Source organism: Anabrus simplex, chromosome 3 (assembly GCF_040414725.1).
Source record: "Anabrus simplex isolate iqAnaSimp1 chromosome 3, ASM4041472v1, whole genome shotgun sequence".
Classification (NCBI taxonomy): domain Eukaryota; kingdom Metazoa; phylum Arthropoda; class Insecta; order Orthoptera; family Tettigoniidae; genus Anabrus; species Anabrus simplex.
Genome location: NC_090267.1, coordinates 264,561,222 through 264,580,383, shown reverse-complemented (window position 1 = coordinate 264,580,383; position 19,162 = coordinate 264,561,222). Strand labels below are relative to the sequence as shown.

The 19,162-nt window shown below is 36.5% G+C and overlaps 1 protein-coding gene across 1 annotated transcript in view; it reads left to right on the top strand.

Annotated features, from left to right (window-relative positions):
• LOC136867209 (carboxylesterase 1F) overlaps positions 1-19,162 on the top strand; it is a 141,039-nt gene that overhangs the window by 33,961 nt on the left and 87,916 nt on the right. Inside the window, exon 3 of the mRNA XM_067144341.2 lies at positions 12,992-13,132. Coding sequence (XP_067000442.2) covers positions 12,992-13,132 — 141 coding nt within the window. The remainder of the gene's footprint in view (positions 1-12,991; positions 13,133-19,162) is intronic.

Here is a 19,162-nt window from a genome sequence, read left to right as displayed (position 1 = left end):
TTGTGGAAATGGTTTCTTGCAACAGGAGCTGTATCAATGAGTGACACAGCAAAGGAAAATGGCTGTTGCAGACCTGAGATTGCAGTTCATCAGTTGTTTGGGGTTCTTGGGTCCCTTGTTATTCATCACCAGCTGTTGCAGTTTGTTTAATAGGAGGTGCAAAATCTGTTTCACCAAATGAATTGGAGTTTAATGGTTGAATTTTGGAAACCCAACCTTGTATTCCTTGAAGGTTTAGCTCTGACATCAGTGAGGCCAAAAAGCTTGACCATCTGAAATTGTGTCACAACCTTCCAGGGTGATGTAGAAACCAGAATTTCATTTATTGCCACAAAAATGTGCTTAGATATGATCCATGAAACTGACATCCATAGGCTTGTGAATGCAATGAGGTGGGTAGCAAATCGCAACTAGTTCATATTGTCATATAATATCTATAAATACCTGATTTTTTTTACTTAAGTCTCATGTCCATCAAGAAATTCAAAATTCCTTATTTAATTTTATTTTAATTATCAACTATAAAATGTTTACTTTCTTGGAGGCACAAACAAGTATATCCAATTTTACCTCCCCCCTCCCATATTATATTTAGAAGTAAGCTGCATTGTTATCAAGCAGATACTTAAACTTTGAACTGATACATTTAATACTTTAAAACCAATAGTTTTATGATACTAGTAAATCACACAGGTATATTATTCACTCTCTATAGATTTGATGACTTTGATGAAAAATAAGATAATGAACACTGAAATTCTTCAACACAAAATAGATCAACAAAGGTCTGACAAGCACGAACACGCTTTACCGAACTATCAGACAGTGGAACAGTAAGTTACTTTTCCATGTGGGAGATGGCACCACACTCCAATAGAAAAAGCCTTGCACCTGGTTTCAGCCGGCTACCCGGTTCTACACCAAGATCCCCTACATGGTTGGAAGGTAACAGCAGGATGGAAAACATGTTTTTATTTAAAAGTATATCCATACTGGTATAAAAATGCTGAGGTTTATTTTGTTTTACAGTTTCTAACACTTCCCTTGGCTACCTCTAGCAGCAGTTTTAATATGATATACCATCTTTACAAAAGATGAAAGACTGTCTAGCATAGTGTGATACGATAGCTGTAAACTAGAATTTTGGTATGACCTGTTCTTGTTGCTATTTTCCCTCTGTTAGCATCAATATAAATAAAATAATAATTTTGTCTGTACACTTCAAATTTGTGTTCCATACCGGTACTTCATTTTATTAGGTATACAAAAGTCAAAAATAAGTTCAGTTCAATTTTTGTCTATTTGTTACGATGTCGCAGGCAAAGAGCTTAACAGAATTTCTTGAAATACAGTACAGTATTTAATTTCAGGGATAGCTGGGTTGTGAACTAGGTTATATATTATAGTATTTGGTAGTATATATTGTGGAGTAGCCATATTAAGGGGGCCAAAATAGGAAGTACGTATCAAATCATCATCACCAGTTTCCCGGGTACTGTTGGCGAGCCTCTACCATTCTGTCTTATTGAGATGCGTTCTGTTGTTAATGATGTCCTCCAGTGTCCTTCCTCGATCTGCAATATCCATCTTTACGATGTCCATTCAGTGGGTTCTTGGTTTTCCCACCATCTGTTTTCCTGCCACATGTCTCTCCAAGTTAACATATGCTGTCCTTGCTGGCTCCATCCTCATTACATGCCCAAACCACCTCAAATCTGGCCATGCTGACCTGATCTAACAATGATGTCTCAATCCCAGCTTCCAATCTAAGGACATCATTTATTAACTTGTTTAGTTTGGTTTTTTGAATTGTAGACCTAAGAAACTTCATCTCAGATGCCTGCAACCTTGAAGAATCTTTCTTAGTGAGGGTACTGGGTTCCGTGGTTCAAATCCTGGTCACTCTATGTGAGATTTGTGCTGGACAAAGCGGAGGCGGGACAGGCTTTTCTCCAGGTACTCCAGCTTTCCCTGACATCTTTCATTCCAGCAACACTCTCCAATATCATTTCATCTGTCAGTCATTATGATTGTCCAAGAGGAGTGCAACAGGCTTCGGTAGCCAGCACAATTTCTATACTTGCTGCTACATGGGCGCTTCATTCATTCCTTTCCAGACCCGGTTGAACTACTGGAAACAGGGTGTGGATTTTCATTTTTCAGATCAAGTCTCTTATAGTGTATTGGCATTACTAGAGGCTCCAAGTAGCCTGTTCAATGACCTCCACTACATGCTCTAGTCATGCAGTAGTGGTAATTGGGAATTAGAAGTGGGCGGCTAGGGCTCAAAAATTTGTAGATAACAAAATGTACTGGGGCTCTGGGGGGAATATAGTGGTGGTGGTGGTGATGGTGGGGGTTATAGACAACAAATTGATAGAAAATAGCTACAAACTGGTAGGTTTCTTCTGCTCTCTGATCAAATTTTGACAGAGATATAAAGGTTGACAGTTTGCCAACTGAATTGCGATAATAATAGTTCTTTTTTGTTGACATTTTGATTCAATACTATACAATAAAACTATCACCAAAGGAACAATTACACATATGTGCGACTAAGGTTTTGTGCCTTTGGATACTAATCGCGCTTCTACACGCTGCTCTGCGAGTCTCAGCTGCTTGCTGTGGCACTGTATGAATCAGCTGGCTGTGTCAAATGACATGTTGTGTGTATTTCTGCTAAGTATTTTTTTTTTTAATATTTAAAGAAATTAAAGGAAGTAATTGGGTAATAGACAACAGTGTTTGTATAAATTGCTTTTTTAAAATAATTCCTAGTTTTAGGTGGCTAAAATTGAATAAAAATTTTAATTTTTCTCCACAATTTTCTTGTATTACTTTGCTCACTACCACCTTAAGTGCTGCCAAGTCCTCCATGCTGTACCGCTTCATCCATTTTCACTTCTTCTTTTCTTATCACCAGCCCATTCTTGGCCTCTTTCCACAGTTTCACCTGCCATTTCCCAACCGCGGCCCGGTACTGCTCAATACCGACCATGTTCACGGCGCGCACTGCACCACGCGACTTCACTCCTCGGTTGCTCAAGCTAGACTCAAGTACTGTTTTAGGAAAGTGGAATTTACACCCTCTGATGTTACATTTCAGTCAGAAGTTGTCCCACTACTGCAGTCCCTATGAGTATTTCAAAATGTTCTTTACTCAAATCAAAATCTCTTTATTTGCAAATGAGGTGTCTACCTCAGTGGAAAATGGTACACTAAAATACATTATTGTCAAGCAGTAAATTTTAAATTAACAAGAGACAAAGAAAATTTTCCTAGAATACAATATCATACAATTTATGCTAATATTTTTTTCTCTTAAACACACAGCTCATCCTTAACAAATTTTTATTGTTTACAAAATTCTACTTATAATATCTCCTGTACTTACAAACATAGTCAACTCATATACAGTATGTGAAATTACTTCTAATAATACTATACAACTGGTATAAGATTAAAATTAACATTGTATTTATTTACATATTTATATTTTACCCATTTTGGAACCTAAGTAGCATAACGACCTTCTGCGTCTTAACCAGAGCCCCTTTTGCCACCACTTTTCAGAGTTCCTGAAGGGCCTTCACAGCTACCGTAGCAGTCCCAGGGCCCTCGAAGTCCCCACTGTACTTCACCCCTACAGGCAGTCCCCTACTTGGGCTGTCCAAACTTCATAGACCAGGGGATGGAATTAATTTAATCACACACATTTTTTATCAATCAATCAATCAATCAATCAATCAATCAATCAATCAATCAATCAATACTGATCTGCATTTAGGGCAGTCGCCCAGGTGGAAGATTCCCTATCTGTTGCTTTCCTAGCCTTTTCCTAAATGATTTCAAAGAAATTGGAAATTTATTGAACGTCTCCCTTGGTAAGTTATTCCAATCCCTAATTCCCTTCCCATAAATGAATATTTGCCCCAGTTTGTCCTCTTGAATTCCAACTTTATCTTCATATTGTGATCTTTCCTACTTTTATAAACGCCACTCAAACTTATTCATCTACTAATGTCATTCCACGCCATCTCTCCGCTGACAGCTCGGAACATACCACTTAATGTAGGATGCTAAAAGGTTTATTTTGTCACCTATTCAATACATCCTACATTAAGTATCTTCAATACGGATAACAATGATTTTTATCACTTGCAACATACCACTTAGTCGAGCAGCTCTTCTTCTTTCTCTCAATTCTTCCCAACCCAAACTTTGCAACATTTTTGTAATGCTACTCTTTTGTCGGAAATCACCCAGAACAAATCGAGCTGCTTTTCTTTGGATTTTTACCAGTTCTTTAATCAGGTAATCCTGGTGACAATATCGTTCACTGGTCGAATGCCCTCTAACATTTCATTTATTTTCCCTTTTGCTGCTTATTCTCTTCTTGAATATCTGTACAGATTTTGGAAAAGAATCAAACACTACCCCTGGTAAAATGTTCCCCTCCTTAACACCCTTCCCAGTGAATGAAAATTTACCCCAATCGCTTCTGCTAAAATTCCTTCTAATTTTATATTTGCGGTCAGTCCTGCCGATATAATTATTTTCCAACTGAAGCCTCTCACAGATTTCTCCCCATGCTTCTTCTCCTGTATAGGCTCTATATAATCCTACAAGCCTAGATTTCTCCCTTCTCTTACTTAAAGTTTCCCACCCAAGTTCCTTTAACATTGCTAATACACTACTCTTTCTCCTGAAATCCCCTGTTTCAAATCTTGCTGCTTTCCTCTGCATACTATCTATTTCTTTTATTAGGTATTTTTGGTGAGGATCCCAAACACTGTTTGCATATTCCAATAATGGATGAACCATGCTTAAGTAGGTAACTTTTCTCTTTTAATTCTTTGTTGCATCCTTTAGGTAGCCTCATTATGACATGTAATGATCTGTATGCTTTCCCAACAATGTCATCCACATGACCCTTCCAGTGCAAATTACTTTCAAATCTCACACTTAAGTATTTGCACTTGCCATCTTGTGGGATAACTACCCCATCCAAAGTATATTCAAATTCAGTTTTAAAACTCCTGTTTGTAAATGTTGTAACAGACCGATCATACTACCCTGTGCAATTCCCTTCCAAACTTTCTCTTCCTGCGATACATTATTTCCTATTTTGACTTTCTGAACCCTTGAATTTAGAAATGTTTTTATCCAACGTGTAACCCTTACGTCCAATCCTATTCCCTCCAATTTCTTTAATAATACTCCATGTTCCACTCTATCAAAAGCTTTGGAAAGATCTATGGCTATGCAATCTAACTGGCCTCCTGAATCCAATTGATCTGATATGTCCTGCTGAAATCCCACCAGTTGTGCCTCACAAGAAAATTTCTTTCTAAATCCATACTGGCTCCTCATGAACCAACTTTTATCAGCACATACCCCTCTGATGTACTTTGATATTAAACTCTCCAGTATTTTACAAACTGTACTGGTCAGGCTGATTGGTCTGTAGTTCTCTGGTTTCCTTTTATCACCCTTTCCTTTATAAATTGGTATTATTATAGATTCCTTCCATTCCTTTGGTGTTATACTATTATTTATGACATAGTCAAAGATAAATTTTAAATAAGGCACTATGTACGAACCCATTGTCTTTAACACCTCCCCAGTAATTTGATCACTTCCTGCTGCTTTTCCTTGCTGAAGCAGTTGGATTTCTCTGAAAATATCTTCATTTGTGAATGAGAAGCTTCTTGTTTCCCTCTGTGTCTCTCCCTCTTTATCTTCTATTTCAGTTTCCAACCCCTAACAATCATCTACTGAATCTCTGAATTCCCTACTAAAGAGGTTTGCTTTCTCAGTATCTGTTAAATAGTGTTCACCCCCTTCTCCCACCATTGTAGGAATTTGGATTCCTTTTCCTTTTTGATTCCTGATATATGAATACAACTTTTTCCATTTCCCTTTGTGGTCATTACCCTCTTGAAGTATGCCATTCGTATAATTCTCTTTTGCTTCCTTTTTCACTCTATTCAGTTCCCTCATTAGCTGTTTTCTAGTTTCTCTACTCTCCCTACCCTCTTTGATTTTCCTGTTTACTATTCTACATTTTCTTTTTAATTTTCTTATTTCCCTTGTATAATAAACAGGGTCTGAGGTCATACCCTTCTTAACAGGTACAAATCTCTTCTCTCCTTCCCAAATGATTCCTTTAAATTTAGCCCAAAGTGTATCCACATTACTCCCTTCACTTATCCAACAACTGAATTGTGATTTAAGGTAAGTCCCAAATTCATCAACTTTAGTTTTTCTGTACAGTTTCTTGTCTTGTGTGACCCTCTTATTAAGCCTTTTTGGTACCAGTCCTGTATCCATTATTACAGCCTTATGGTCACCTATTCCTTCAATTACCTCAGTTTTATCAACAATTTCCCATGATTTAACCAAGAATACATCTAGTAAGTTATTGAGATGAGTTGGTTCTTGTACTACTTGTGTAAATTCTCCCTCACAAGTTAACTTATTTTCCAGTTTCTGTTCATGGGCTTCACTTGCAGCTCCATTCCATTCAACTTCAGGCAAGTTTAGATCTCCCCCAATTATTACCATATCATTATTATTGTTTTTATGAGTATAATCTATTATTTTCTCAAATATTTCCATGTCTCTTTCCTCTCTTCCAGGCCTGTATTTTCCTATAATTCCCACCTCCTTCATATTATCACAAACTAATTTTATCCCTAATATTTCACCCCTTTCATCGGTAAACCATTCATGTGAACAATAAGTTTCCTTCACCAGAATAAACACCCTCCCTCCCTTTTTATCTCCTCGGTCTCTACGATAGACTGTGTACCCTTCTAGAAATATTTCTCTATTACCCACCCCTTCTCTCAACTATGATTCCACTCCTATCACCACATCAGTCTCATAAGATTCCATCAATGTACCAAATTTTAATTGTTTATTTACTACACTCTGACAGTTTACCAAGAGCAATCTCAGTTCCCCTTCCTCCCTAAAACTTGACTGTTGCAATTGGGTAACGTTTGACTCATGAGTTGAGAACTTCCCTTTGGAGCATTTGACTTATTAGCAGAACAGTCTGATTTGTATGTTCACCAAAAGGATGGAAAAATTCTGTGCATAGACAGCAAGGAAATTGAGCAACTCACAGGAATCTTTCTCGTGATGGGAGTTGTAAAAATGCAGAGTACAAAACTCTATTGGTCAACACACTGCAGATATTCTCCCATTGCAGATGTTATGAGTAGAAATAGATTTAGGCCTAATACATTAAAGAAATATTTTCATGTTGCTAATAATATTGAACAGAAACCACCTGATGACCCTGAATATGACAAACTCTTTCAAGTCAGGCCATTGTTAGATATCATACGCTCAAGAATGGGAGAATTACCACCAGAAGAGCGCAATTCTGTAGATGAACAAATCATTCCTTTCAAGGAAAAGAGATCTCTCAAACAATATGTCAAGAATAAGCCCCATAAATGGGGGTTATAAGTGCTTTATGCGTGCAGGTGAATCTGGTATAATGTCCGATTTTGAATTTTAGGTTTTTCTGGTGACATTGTAATGGATCTCACAAGTGAACTTCCTGACCATAAAAATTTTAAAGTTTACTTTGACAATTGGTTTTCCTCCATGCAGCTAGCCATTGCTCTAAAAGAAAGGGGTATTTTTTGTGTTGGTACCATCCAGAATGACAGAATGGGGAAATGTCCGCTTATGGCTGAAAATGACCTAAAGAAGAAAGGAAGAGGCAGCTATGACAACAGAGTGGAAGAAGAACACAACTTGCCCTCATTTGGTGGTTCGATAGGAAGGCATTTCGACATATATCGGTGTAAATCCTGAAGATAAATGGAGCCAGTCGGAAAAGAGAACTGTGGAAATAGTGTCCCCAAGTGGTAAAAGTTCATGAGGGAAGTAGATCTTGCAGATATGCAGCTTGAGCTATACAGAATAGACATTAAATCGGTCAAGTGGTATATGAAAATTGTGTTTTGATGTATTAGTGTTGACTTCTGTACCGTAAACATAAAAAGCAGCAAGGAGAAAAATGCCTCTAGGTATTCCCTTGTACAATTTCAGTTAGAAATATCTCATGCATTGACCAGGGCAGGGTAAGTTCTGAATTGAAAGCGTGGCCGACCAAGTGACAGTCCAATTCCAGAACCCAGTCGAGAAATGTTTGCTCCAAAACCAGTCAATGATGTATGGTATGATGCATATGGACATCCTCAGTATGAAACAAAGAAAGGATGATGTTAATTTTGTCCTAGTGGAATTGCCCAGCTGACCTGCTCTAAATGCAGAGTTAATTTGTGCTTGACAGGAGCTAAGAACTGCTTCTTCCAATTTCATAACAAGTAATTGAAGAAACATTATTTTTTGTGGAATAATTTATTATTCTATTCACCTTTGTAGAATTATATTATGAGACAAAGATATAGCTTATTTTGTTTGTTAGATGTATGTGTACAGTAGAACACCATGTAAATTGGTCTGTGAAATATATATGTCGCATTTGAATGTTACTACAGGCTCCCAATGTTAACCTAGAGCAACAAGCTGGATTTTCTAAATTTATTTGGGAAATGTTGAAAATCTATATATATAAAATAACTTGTCCTGACTGACTGACTGACTGACTGATTCATCATCGCCAAGCCAAAACTACTGGACATAAAGGAATGAAATTTTGTGGATACATTCATATTAAGATGTAGGTGCTCGCTAAGAGAGGATTTTTGGATATTCCGTCAAAGTCAAAACTTTAAAAGTGTACAGATGTAAAAATTGGTATTTAGAAACTTCTTTAAAAATAAGGAAACACGTATTTTTTTGTTTTCAGAAAATCCCAACAGGAGGGGTGAAAAAGGGTGAAAATGGGGAAAATGGGTTGAATGCCTTTAATCAGGATACCGGTACTTATATCTCAGAAACTGAAGATATTACAGACCTGAAAATTGGTACATTTCATCTCTTTAAAAAACAAAGAAACACGTATATTTTTGTTTTTGGAAAATCCAATTAATCGGAGGGTGAAAAGGGGGTGAATTTTTAAAATGAGTGAATCTATATCTCCAAACTTTTAAAGTGTGCAGATGTAAAAATTGGTATTTAGAATCTTCATTAAAAATAAAGAAATACGTATTTTTTGTTTTCGGAAAATCGCAATAGGGGGAGTGAAAAGGGGTGAAAAAGGGGTTGAATGCCTTTAATGAGGCTACTTATATCTCAGAAACTGAAGATATTACAGACCTGGAAATTGGTGTTTGGGATCTCCTTTAAAAATAAAGAAACACGTATTTTTTCTGGAAAATCCAATTAAGGGGGGTGAAAAGGGGGTAATATTTTAAAATGTGTGTATCTATATCTCAAAACTGTTAAAGGTTATAGATGTGAAAATTGGTATTTAGAATCTCCTTTAAAAATAAAGAAACACGTATATTTTGTTTTTGGAAAATCCTAATAGGAAGGGTTGAAAAGGTTGAAAAGGGGGTCGAATGCCTTTCATGAGTCTACTTATATTTCAGAACCTGAAGATATTACAGACCTGAAAATTGGTGTTTGGGATCTCCTTTAAAAATAAAGAAACGCGTATTTTTTTGTTTTTGGAAAATCCCATTAATGGGGGGGTGAAAAGGGGTGAGTTTTTAAAATGAGTGTATCTATATCTCAAAACTTTTAAAGTTTATAGATGTAAAAATTGGTATTTAGAATCTCCTTTAAAAATAAAGGAACACGTATTCTTTTTGTTTTCGGAAAATCCCAAGAGGAAGGGTGTAAAAGGGTGAATAATGGGTTGAATGCCTTTAATGAGGCTACTTATATTTCAGAACCTGAAGATATTACAGACCTGAAAATTGGTATTTGGGATCTACTTTAAAGGTAAAGAAACACGTATTTTTTTGTTTTTGGAAAATCCAAATATTGGGGGGTGAAAAGGGGGTGAAATTTTTAAAATGAGTGTGTCTACATCTTAAAACTTTAAAATTTACAGATGTAAAAATTGGTAGTTAGAATCTCCTCTAAAAATAAAGGAACACGTATTTTTTTGTTTCCTGTAAATCCCAATAGGAGGGGTAAATGGTGAAAATGGGTTGAATGCCTTTAATGAGGATACATATATCTCAGAAACGAAAGATATTAAAGAACTGAAAATTTGTATATGGGATCTCCTTTAAAAATAAAGAAACATGTATTTTTTAGTTTTTGGAAAATCCAATTAATGGCAGTTAAACAGGAGTGACAAATTGGGGTGAATTTTTTGAAAGGCTATATCTACAGAATATCTCGGACACGTAAAATGTTACAGACGTAAAAAGTGGGTGTTTGGAATCTCCTGTAAATGTAAAGAAACATGGGTGATGTTTTTGGAAACTCCACATAAGGGGAACTCAAAAGGGGTGAAATTTTAAAATGAGAAATTTTACAGTATATCTAAAAAAAAAAAAAATAATAACATATTACAGAAGTGAAAAATGGTATTTTTTCTCTATTAAACATAAAGAAACGTGTATTTTTAGTTTTCGGAAATACCACTTGGGTGGAGGGGGGGGGTAAAAGTGACTGAAAATGGTGTTGAATTATTTTAATTAGGCTACTGTTAGGCTAGATGTTACAGACGTGAAATTTGATATTTGCAATCTGCTTTAAAAGTAAAGAAACACGTATTCTCGGAAAATACAATAAAGTGGGGGAGGGGGAGTGATAGAATTGAAAAATTAATTTACTTAATTGTACGAGAATACATACATCTAATAAAAACTAAAGTTGTTACAGACGTGAAAATTCGTATTTGGATCTCCTTTAAAAACAAAGAAAAACGCGTTTTGTGGGGGGAAACCATGTTGGAGTGCGGGAGTGTAAAGGAGTTGAATTCCTTTCATGAGGACACATAAATCAAAAACTGAAGAAGTTAGAGTCGTGATAATTGGTATTTAGAAGATCCTGTACTATTAAAGAAACAAGTATTTTTTGCGGGAAACTTCACTTGGGGGGGGGGGGGGATAGTAGTGTGAAATGAAGTGAAAAAAATAAATTATTTTTATGGGGATACTTATATCTCAAAACTGAGGGTAATAGACGTGAACATTGGTGTTTGGAATCTCCCTTAAACATAAAGAAACAAGCCTTCTTTTAATTTTTTTTGGGGGGGGGGGGGTTGGCGGTAATTAAACTTAACGGCGGTGGGGTGTCGAAGGAGGTGAGACCAATTGATTTTACTGTTATTAATGTACTTATAAGGATCCTCCGTTGCTCAGGCGGCAGCACGCCGGCCTCTCACAGCTGGGTTCCGTGGTTCAAATCCTGGTCACTCCATGTGACATTCGTGCTGGACAAAACGGAGGCGGGACAGGTTTTTCTCCGGATACTCCTGTTTTCCCTGTCATCAGCCATTCCAGAAACACATAATAATAATAATAATAATAATAATAATAATAATAATAATAATAATAATAATAATAATAATAATAAATAATAATAATAATAATGTTCCGGACCGTCGTCAAATGTGCGGACCATGCTGGAAACGGCTCTTGGATGGGTCATGACTAAGAATGCAATCCAGCCGCGGGTTCAGTGCCGGCAAGACAACCAGTATGACACCACGCCAGATCTCCTGAATGATTTTATCCATATTAAAAATGATTATAGGAAAAGATGGCAAAGATTTACAGACCCAACTGACCGGGAGGAATACCTGAGCCTAGCCCGGGAAGTACGAAATCGATTGCTGGAAAGGAAGATTGAAGAATGGGAGGAAACGTGCCGTAAAATAATAGAAAACGAGTCAGATCGCGAATTTCGGCGGATTATATATCTAAAACAATAAGCATTCAATTATAAATTTCAGTATAATACCGTAGCGAAGCACGGGTATCTTGCTAGTTGTTAATAAACATGATCACTGTGTTCTAAAACAACTATTCTAAACAAGAAAAAAATGTTCTCCCAAAAATGATAATTGGGACTGAAAGGGTTAACTGGATGAACGTTGTGATTTGGAAATACCAGATTTCAAAATAGAAACTCTGCTACTTGCCACCTCCATTTTACAACATTCACAGAGCATCTCAGTAAATGCTCAAGAAAATAGGTGCCTCAAATATGCAAGGGAAAATGTTTCCTCACTTTATGAAGGAAAATAGCATTATCAAAAAAGTTTAATAAATTGTAACATTGCTTTGTCCTCTGTTAAGAGTCTGAATAACTTATGTAGTAAAATAAGTCACTACTAATTTAAAAGTAAGAACTCTAAAAGTCATTGTGATGAAAAACTGTCATTTCCAGGAAACTAGTAAGGAGTTCTTGACTATTTTTTCCTTCCCTTTCATTATTAGCATCATGTGAAAAATATAATAATATGTACCATAATAAAATTTATTCTTGTCCTCTGTTAAAAGCCTGAATAAATTTTGTAATGCACTACCTCTATTTCATAACCATTCTGTACTCTGAAACACATTTCAGGTATGTGGATAAATGTCCTCCTTTTATCATAAAGAAATCTGGTCAGCCTAACATACTTGCTCATTGTAGATATAATAACAAACAGTTAAGAGATCACAAAATATATGTGAAGCACTCAAGTAGGTGTTCATAACAGACTACACAAAGCATTACTGAAGTCAGGTAAGTGCTGATTCACGCACTTAACTGGTTGAACGTTGTGATTTAGAAATACCAGATTTCAAAATAGAAACTCTGCTACTTGTCACCTCCATTTTGCAACACTCACAGAACATCTCAGTAAACACTCAAGAAAATGGGTGCCTCAAATATGCAAGGAAGAAAGTTTCCTTACTTTGAACTAAGAAATTCAGGATACATAAATTATGCAATGGTAAGAATTACATGAATAAATTTTCTGAGTAAGGAACGCATGGAATGTTTAAATTCCCTCACTTTCCTTTGTACCGTTCCTCACTTCTTTCCCACTTTCTTTTGTGCTACAGTATACTTTATACTTGTAATTGAATTTCCTTTTCTCATGTTGCAGCGCTCAACAAAGAAGGCCCCGTGGGAGGGAGTCCTGAATGCTACTTCACACGGCCGACCATGTCCTCAGCATGACTTGCTGAACATAAGTGACAGTGGGGACCTGGAGGACTGTTTGTTTCTTGATGTCTACACACCCAAGGTGAGACCATCTTTTACAGGTTTTATTTTTCACTAACAAGCAAGAAAATATCTGTAAATGAAATAGATTAAAAGTTGAGGACCTCTGTAAACAGGCATTTCAAAATAATATAAGCTAGGTATGATAGGAATTTATTACATCCCTCTGTCAGTTGTAATGTGAAAAAGGCTTCTGACTCATGGCTGACAGAGCCAGGAAATCGCTGTAAGGAAATATCACCGTTTTGTTCTTTACATTTAGCACTCTGAACACTGACAGTCATTATGATCAAATTTAAGTGAAGTTAGCTCAAATTTGGAATGCTTTTCCACATCATTTCACATGTAAAATACGTGTATAGTATTTGTAATTGTATGTATTCTGTATTCATCCCCAATATTTGTATATAAATTTCAAACTGTTTTCGAACTTTAGTATCGCATAAGATTTTAGACTATCACTATTGTCATTTACTACACATATGACAGCCTTGTTTATGTGAAAATTCACAAGCATGTGCAACACATTTTTAACCAATTTGATATTTTGTTAATAATAGGATATTGTAAAGTTTTTTAATGTATTCACTTATGCAGCATGTTTTACAATTTTTTAACCAGACGTCTGGTAGAACTTTGAGGTATTGACATAACTGATGATGCCCCACAAAAGGGACGAAACATGTCTCAACTATTTCAGTGATGTTTAACTAACACGTTAACATCTTGTACTGTATTGAATAGGTTGAAGTTAAAATAAATTTTCTTACATTTATTATTGAGATTCTTTCAATACGGAAAAAATGATTTTCATTACTTGTAACATACCACTTAGTCGAGAAGCTCGTCTCCTTTCTCCCAAGTCTTCCCAGTCCAAACTTTGGAACATTTTTGTAACGCTACTCTTTTGTCGGAAATCACCAGTAACAATTGAGCTGCTTTTCTTTGGATTGTTTTTCCCATTCTTGAATCAAGTAATCCCGGTGAGGGTCCCAAACAGTGGAAGCATACTGTAGTTGGGGTCTTACCAGAGACTTATATGCCCTCTCCTTTACATCCTTACTACAACCCTTAAATACCCTCATAACCATGTGCAGAGATCTGTACCCTTTATTTACAATCCCATTTATGTGAATACCCCAATGGAGATCTTTCCTTTTATTAACACCTAGGTATTTACTATCTGCCCAGCACTAGGAGAACTCTACACTCAGGGTCTTGACGGGTTCTTCTCACTGTGGGGCTATTTCAGAGAGTCACAGTACCTCAGCTAGCTAAAGTGTCTGTATAGGTATGTAACGTTAGTTGGTTCAGGTGTCTACGTTCTAATGGTAGAGAATCGCGTCTGTCGTAGGAGGTCGAATTGGGAATCCTATTGGGCTACCCAGTTCCCGAGTCTAATTCGCAGAGTATCTCTTCAATTTTGTGACATGTCTATGCATTGAGGTTTCCAGTTCGTCACTGTTCTGTTTGGATTTCCTATTTCCATGACTTATACGATGCGTGTAGCAACATTGACTTTGTTTTTTATGGTTAGAATTTCTCATAATTCATTTTGACCATACGGTTAGACCTTGATTTGGTTTACAGGTAAGGTTATTTACAGCTAATTATTAATGAAAGGATGGAGATATTCTGGGTTGGATTCCATTTATTCATTGAAATAACCCTAGCTAACTAAGACGAAACCAAAGAGTAATCTAACTTTTAACTTATGAAATCATTTCCATCAAAACCAATTAATTGACTTGTCCCTATCTCAACATAATGCAGTGATATTGGTCTAAGCAATCCTTATTCTCCAAGAGCTAGTCGTGAACACGAACACAAGTTTACAATTATTTAATAACTTACATTAACCTTGGAATTAATAACCATTTTTGAGATCTCATTTAACCTGTTCCGTCTGGATGAATCAACCTATCTGATAATGTGCTTTGCTTAATTTCATTGACATGGGTACCTTCATGTCATATTTTGTGCAAGGCATACATTATAGGAAGTTTTGCTTTTATTTGCTTCTAATAAGTCCAGCCAGTAATGCCTTTTCATGTGTTAATTACCCTAACTGAAATGAATAATTACATTATATTGTCCTGAGGATGCTCGTCTTAATGCAACAATAACTGCATGCCCATCCTCACACATACCTTCAAGGATCACCTTGACTTAACAATACTGCATGAACTGAAATATAGGAAAACAACACATGAAACAACCAGAAATATTTACACTCATGTATCAATCAACATCACATGATATCTGTACTACTTAAAATTAATTGCTATGCCCTTGAAGTTCTACATTTAACCTAGCTGATATCATGGTACGTGTCCTCGCAGCCATGTGTGTGGTAATGCCGCAAGCGTATCGCAATTGTACCGGCCGACAATCGTAAAAACCGAACTTGGATTTCAAATACAGCATCCGTAGTGTCATGGTAATAGATTGAATCACAATAACCAACATCACATTGCAATTAGTAATCATCAACATCACTACCTTAGCATACACTTACATATGAACAATACTATCTCAGCATGCACTTACATATGAGCATACAATCTTAGCATACACTTATATATGAGCATTATGTATCCATTTACCTGATCTAATTCCATAATAACCATAACACTTTTGAATGGCACACTCTTTGTGACGAATTGCACGGTGAACTTTCACTATCACATCTCAAATTATTTCACAACTTTCATTGCACAGCACATTTCACTACATGAATCAGTTAAATACACGTGAGTTCACCCACGCCTCATTAGAATACCTCGATATCACATTGTACTGAATTATTTACCATTACAATAACTATCACCATTGTAGGCACTTAATACACGCTCGGCACTCACATCATCGTTACTATATTCACTTCATGTCAATCAATCAATCAGTCAATCAATCAATCAATCAATCAATCAATCAGTCAATCAATCAATCAATCAACCAATCAATCAATACTGATCTGCATTTAGGGCAGTCGCCCAGGTGGCAGATTCCCTATCTGTTGCTTTCCTGGCCTTTTCCTAAATGATTTCAAAGAAATTGGAAATTTATTGAACGTCTCCCTTGGTAAGTTATTCCAATCCCTAACTCCCCTTCCTATAAATGAATATTTGCCCCAGTTTGTCCTCTTGAATTCGAACTTTATCTTCATATTGTGATCTTTCCTACTTTTATAAACCCCACTCAAACTTATTCGTCTACTAATGTCATTCCACGCCATCTCTCCGCTGACAGCTCGGAACATACCACTTATTGCAGGTTATAAACTTCATTTTCCTTGTCTGTATTGAAGATCTACTTGTGATACAATTCCTTTAGTTTTGCCAATTGCCACCTTTTCAATACAATAAAAGTATATTTCAAACTTACATATTTATTATGATGTTTACATGGTACATGTTTCGCTCCTTTTCGTGAGCATCATCAGCCAAACTATCATTAATCTAAGATTGTGTAAGATCATAAAACAATTCTTTTGGTTCAAGATTACTCCTATAAAACTAATTGACAATTTTATAACATTTTAAAAGTCACAAAACAATAAAATTATGTCTTAAGTTAACATTTGAAATCATGCACTTCTGCTCCCTTTTTGCCAGTGTTACATGTCTGAATGTGGAAATAATTGCATCCCTGAATTTAGCAGCCTAAGCCGCTATGGCTCAGTCATTAGTCATAGCCCCAGAGGAGTGCAACAGGTTTCGGCAGCCAGCATGATTTTTATCCTTGCTGCTAGATGGGGGCTTCATTCATTCCATTCCTGACCTGGTCGAATGACTGGAAACAGGCTGTGGATTTTCATTTCATTCAATTTAGCAGCCTGTTAACAATTAGGTATATGACAGAAATTAAAAAATGTTCTTTCAAGTGCCCCTATTGTTTTTCATCTAGGTGAAAACCACCTATCGCAGCGTTCAACTAGTCAGAAGATAATTGAGGTAATAGACTTAACTTGAATAGAAAGATAAAAAGTAAAGAACACCACTTAATGGGATAAACTCAATTAGAAGTCAGTTTGTGAAGATGAAGCAACCTGTTGAATTTTTTTTAAAGTTTATCTGTACGAGAGCAAAGTATTGGTTACTCAATTTGCATTATGAACACCATCCTCCGTACTTTTACCTCGTTCCCTAACAGTGATGATGCTTTTATGTTCACCTCCATAGCGTAATGGTTAACTCTACTAGCTGCCATGTTTAGAAGCCCGGTTTCAATTCCTGATACTGCCAGAGATTTAAGATTGGCAGGAGGACTGGCATTTGGTTAAAATGGTATGTGGAGCTCATCTCCACTGGGGGGGGGTTCCTGAAAAGAGCTGCACCACCTTGGGGCAGGGACATGAGTTAACTATGATGTTTTTATCCTTGGCATATCATCTATGAGCTCATCAAGCCATTGTTGAACAAAATATCTCTCACTCTTCAATGGTAATTCTACACAGGTCATGTCTGTCTGTCATGGTCTGTCAGAGAACCCAAAATATCTTTCATCGCTCTCAGGTATGTTCTATGAGATTCATGTCTGAACATTATGGAGTCTACCTGAGTTGGGCAGTATGAACAACTGATTTGTCATCCATTAAGATAAATTATTCTCCAAAATTCTGATGCTAGATTCTACAATGGATTCAAGGATTTAAGGATTTTCCTGCAGTGCTGAGGTGCCTTAATATTGCCTCCAATGACTAGGAGAGGATGAATGTTACATAATACCTCCTCAAAACAGTCAGAAGTCTTGGATAGGGTTCATTGTTTGACTGTAGACAACTCATGTGAAGAACATCCTCAACTAGTGATGACTCCTAGTTTTTTAAATGTTTAGGATGAAGCAGTTGTCAGACACCAAAAAAAAAGAAGAAGAAATGAAATAGGTGGGGTGAGCAATAATAATGTGTTCCTTCCTTTGTTGATAACTTTTGCAGAGAATAGTTCCTGAATCATTTAAATCAGCCACCATTGTTCCAAGTGCTTTTCTGGTTGCAAAACAACATGGGCAACAGAACAGTTTATTTAAATGTCTACACCCACTTACCCATGGTATTTCTGTATACTTAGAAACATAGAAATTCAGTTTTTCTATTTTGCCACCTGTTTTATGAAAATGAATGAATTTGGGTAATGATGGTATAGGCCGCCCTTTAGAAATTAGTTCCTTTCTCCTTGAAAGCTTAATGAACTGAACAGATTTTTCATTAGTCCTTCAATTAGACAATCACAAGGTTCACTTACTGGATTTTCACATTTTGATGTAAGGCCTACTCTCATTACAAAACATTTTATGATGCACTGATTCAGTACCGGTACATGCTCCAGGTCTAGAAAAACCTGCTGTCGGACGAACTACCATGTCCTCAATGCCCGATGTCTTGAGCACAGTTCCCCTCTAAAGCCCGCCCTCCTCCCACTGCGCTAATGTCACCTACAGCCATGTGGATTCAAGAACAGATTAAGGTGAAGTGAAGACGTCTTCACGCTCAATGCCAACCTGTTCAGAATAAAACTCTTTGCCATAGTGCCTTTCGATAATGTTGTTAATTGTGATTTGTTATTTAGTTTTCAATTATGTTGATTTTAATAATAGTTTATACAGATAAATTGTGCATTGTAGGATGATCCTCACATCCCATATGAAATAATCAACAGTGTCCTCAACAATGCCAGTATTCACTTCTGAGCATCATTTTTATTTACTATAACACATCTGGTAACTTCCCTCATCGATAGTCCTTGCTGGCTTGAAATAAATAATCATCATCATCATCATCATCTTCATAGACAGGACAATCAGACTTTGCCATAGGCTTCCTTACCATAAACTAACTTCTATGCAGTATGCATAACAGGACTTCCGTACTTTTGTTCCTGAGAGTACAAATTCTATTGAGATGCTCCCATCCTTTGTATTAGTATTTCTTTCCAGAGGTAGAAAGAAGTTGAAGTTTGCTTACATGCTTCTTCTTCCTGTCCTTTTCTCAATTTTTGGGGTCAGTGCTATACGTAGACAATTCAACCAAGTAGCTGGACCTTGGTATTAC